This window comes from Malurus melanocephalus, unplaced genomic scaffold, assembly GCF_030028575.1.
Source record: "Malurus melanocephalus ecotype Western Australia unplaced genomic scaffold, MMel_1.1 scaffold_1570, whole genome shotgun sequence".
Lineage (NCBI taxonomy): Eukaryota > Metazoa > Chordata > Aves > Passeriformes > Maluridae > Malurus > Malurus melanocephalus.
Window position 1 is genome coordinate 9,946 of NW_026624802.1, and position 3,808 is coordinate 13,753.

Consider the following 3,808-nt stretch of genomic DNA (forward strand, 5'->3'; position numbering starts at 1 on the left):
TGGGAACATCCAAACCCTTCGGAGGAAATGAGGAGGAGCTGGGATTTCAGGCGCTTCTCATTGAATTGAGCTCGGTCTCTGGGGCAGATTTAGAATTAAAATATTGGGAAAGGCTGAGGGGGTTGTTCCCAGTGGGAAAACTCTGTTATTGTGGGTTTGGAGGTGCTGCCTTTTTCCAGGAGGGAATTCCAGCATTCCTGGCACAGAAAACTCCGTGGTGAGGCACAAACTGGGAACCAAATGATGCTTTGGAATCCAAGAATTGGGAAAGGTTGAGAGGATTGTTCCCAGTAGGAAAACTCTGTTATTGTGGGTTTGGAGGTGCTTTTTTCCAGGAGGGAATTCCAGTTTTCCACAGCTGGAATGGGAATTTTCCTGGCATAGAAAACTCTGTGGTGAGGCACAAATTTGGAACCAAGCAATCCTTTAGAATGAAAGAGTTGGGAAAGGTTGAGAGGGTTTTTCCCAGCAGGAAAACTCTGTTATTGTGGGTTTTGGAGGTGCTTTTTTCCAGGAGGGGATTCCAGTTTTTCACGGCTGGAATGGGAATTATCCTGGCATGGAAAACTCCGTGCAAATTGGGAAACAAGCGATGCTTTGGAATCCAAGAATTGGGAAAGGCTGAGGAGGTTGTTCCCAGTAGGAAAATTCTGGGTTTTTTTGGGTTTTAAGGTGCTGCCTAATTCCAGTTTTCCACGGCTGGAATGGGAATTATCCTGGCGTGGAAAATTCAGTGGTGAGGCACAAATTGGGAACCAAGCAATGCTTTGGAATCCAAGAATTGGGAAAGGCTGAGGGGGTTGTTCCCAGTAGGAAAACTCTGTTATTGTGGGTTTGGAGGTGTTTTTTTCCTAGAGGGAATTCCCGTTTTCCACGGAAAACTCCGTAGTGAGGCACAAACTGGGAACCAAGCGATGCTTTGGAATTCAAAGTTGAAAAGGCTGAGAGGGCTGTGCCCAGTAGGAAAATGGGTTTGGAGATGCATTTTTCCAGGAGAGAATTCCAGTTTTCCACAGCTGGAATGGGAATTACCCTGGCACGGAAAACTCCGTGGCGAGGAACAAATCGAGAATCAAACCATGCTTTGGAATCCAAGAATTGGGAAAGGCTGAGGAGGTTTTTCCCAGTAGGAAAACTCTGTTTTCTGTGGGTTTTGGAGGTGCTGCCTTTTCCAGTTTTCCACAGCTGGAATGGGAATTTTCCTGGCACAGAAAACTCCGTAGTGAGGCACAAACTGGGAACCAAATGATGCTTTGGAATCCAAGAATTGGGAAAGGCTGAGGAGGTTGTTCCCAGTAGGAAAACTCTGTTATTGTGGGTTTGGAGATGCTTTTTTTCCAGGAGGGAATTCCAGTTTTTCACGGCTGGAATGGGAATTTTCCTGGCACAGAAAATGGTGGTGAGGCACAAATCGGGAACCAAACGATGCTTTGGAATCCAAAAATTGGGAAAGGCTGACAGGATTGTTCCCAATAGGAAAACTCTGGTTTTTGTGGGTTTTGGAGGTGCTGCCTAATTCCAGTTTTCCACAGCTGGAATGGGAATTTTCCTGGCACAGAAAACTCCGTGGTGAGGAACAAATCGAGAATCCACGCTTTGGAATCCAAGAATTGGGAAAGGCTGAGAGGGTTGTTCCCAGTAGGAAAATGGGTTTGGAGATGCTTTTTTTCCAGGAGGGAATTCCAGTTTTCCACAGCTGGAATGGGAATTATCCTGGCACAGAAAACTCTGTGCTGAGGCACAAATTGAGAATCAAACCACGCTTTCCTCAGCACAGCTTCTGCTGAGATCAGTCTCCTTCCATCCCTGGGATTGATGACTCCTAAAATCCTTAAATATCCTCAAAATCAGCCTTTTTTTTTTTTTTCTTATTTTTACAGAATCTGAGAGGCTGGAAAAGCTGAGATGAAGAACCAGGGAGTGGAAACCAAAGCAGCTCCACGTCCTTCCAGAAGGAGCAGCGGGATGGGGCTGGAGGAGGGCGACTCCCCAGAGGCTGCAGCACCCCCAGAAGGTGGGGGATCCCTGGGAATTGGGGGGTTCTGACAGGAATGTGGGTTTGAGCCTGGAAAAAGCCAGGGCAATGCTTTTTTTTGCACAAAAACAGCTCTTTGTTGGGCAGAAAATCCTGGTTTCCAGAGCAGAAAATCCTGATTTTTCAAGGTGGAAAATCCTGGTGTTCCACAGTAGAAAATCCTGCTTTTCCATGGCAAGAAATTCTGATTTTTCAGGGCAGAAAATCCTGATTTTCAGCCTAGAACATCCTGATTTTTCAGGCTGGAAAATCCTGGTTTTCCACAGCAGAAAATCCTAATTTCTCGAGGCAGAAAATGCTGGTTTTCAAGGGTGGAACATTCTGGTTTTAAAGGCAGAAAATCCTGTTTTTTTTCCCATTTTTTTTCCCTGTGGGCTGTGCTGGCATTCCCTGGAATGTGTAAGTGTGGGTTTGAGCCTGGAAAAAGCCAGGGCAATGCTTTTTTTGCACAAAAACAGCTCTTTGTTGGGCAGAAAATCCTGGTTTTTAAGGCAGAAAATCCTGATTTTCCATGGCAGAAAATTCTGGTTTCCACAGCAGAAAATCCTGCTTTTCCATGGCAAGAAATTCTGATTTTTCAGGGCAGAAAATCCTGATTTTCAGCCTAGAACATCCTGATTTTTCAGGCTGGAAAATCCTGGTTTTCCACAGCAGAAAATCCTAATTTCTCGAGGCAGAAAATGCTGGTTTTCAAGGGTGGAACATTCTGGTTTTAAAGGCAGAAAATCCTGTTTTTTTTCCCATTTTTTTTCCCTGTGGGCTGTGCTGGCATTCCCTGGAATGTGTAAGTGTGGGTTTGAGCCTGGAAAAAGCCAGGGCAATGCTTTTTTTGCACAAAAACAGCTCTTTGTTGGGCAGAAAATCCTGGTTTTTAAGGCAGAAAATCCTGATTTTCCATGGCAGAAAATTCTGGTTTCCACAGCAGAAAATCCTGCTTTTCCATGGCAAGAAATCCTGATTTTTCAGGCCAGAAAATCCTGGTTTTCCAGGGCATAAAATCCTAATTTTTCAAGGCAGAAAATGCTGGTTTTCCAGGGCAGAAGATCCTGGTTTTAAAGGCAGAAAATCCTGTTTTTTTTCCCAATTCTTTCCCTGTGGGCAGCACTGGCATTCCCTGGAATGTGTGAATGTGGGTTTGAGCTTGGGTTTTGTGCGTTTTCTGCACAAAAACCGCCAGATCTAGCTCTTTGTTGGGGCAGAAAATCCTGGATTTCCAGGGCAAAAAAATCCTGGTTTCCAGAACAGAAAATCCTGATTTTTCAGGGTGGAAAATCCTGGGTTTCCAGGGTGGAAAATCCTGGTTTTCAGGGCAGAAAATCCTGATTTTTTAGAGTAGAAAATCCTGGTTTTCCAGGGCAGAAAATCTTGATTTTTCAAGGCAGAAGATCCTGGTTTTAAAGGCAGAAAATCCTGGTTTTTCTCCCATTTTTTTCCCTGTGGGCAGCGTTGGCATTCCCTGGAATGTGTAAGCATGGGTTTGAGCCTGGAAAAAGCCAGGGCACTGCTTTTTTTGCACAAAAACAGCTCTTCGTTGGGGCAGAAAATCCTGGTTTTTCGGGGCAGAAAATCCTGATTTTTCGGGCCAGAAAATCCTGATTTTCAGCCTAGAAGATCCTGATTTTTCAGGCTGGAAAATCGTGGTTTTCCACACCAAAAATGCTGGTTTTGAAGGGCAGAAGATCCTGGTTTTTAGAGGCAGAAAATTCTGGTTTTTCTCCCATTTTTTCCCTGTGGGCAATTTTTGGTTTTTGCTTTTTGGGGGTTTTTTTTGGT

At 44.6% G+C, this 3,808-nt stretch overlaps 1 protein-coding gene across 1 annotated transcript in view; it reads left to right on the forward strand.

The window, feature by feature from the left end:
* The first annotated feature begins 1,885 nt into the window (after positions 1-1,885).
* Positions 1,886-3,808, forward strand: part of LOC130587134 (alpha-taxilin-like) — a 13,818-nt gene continuing 11,895 nt past the window's right edge. The window contains exon 1 of the mRNA XM_057388092.1: positions 1,886-2,014. Coding sequence (XP_057244075.1) covers positions 1,906-2,014 — 109 coding nt within the window. The 5' untranslated portion in view covers positions 1,886-1,905. The remainder of the gene's footprint in view (positions 2,015-3,808) is intronic.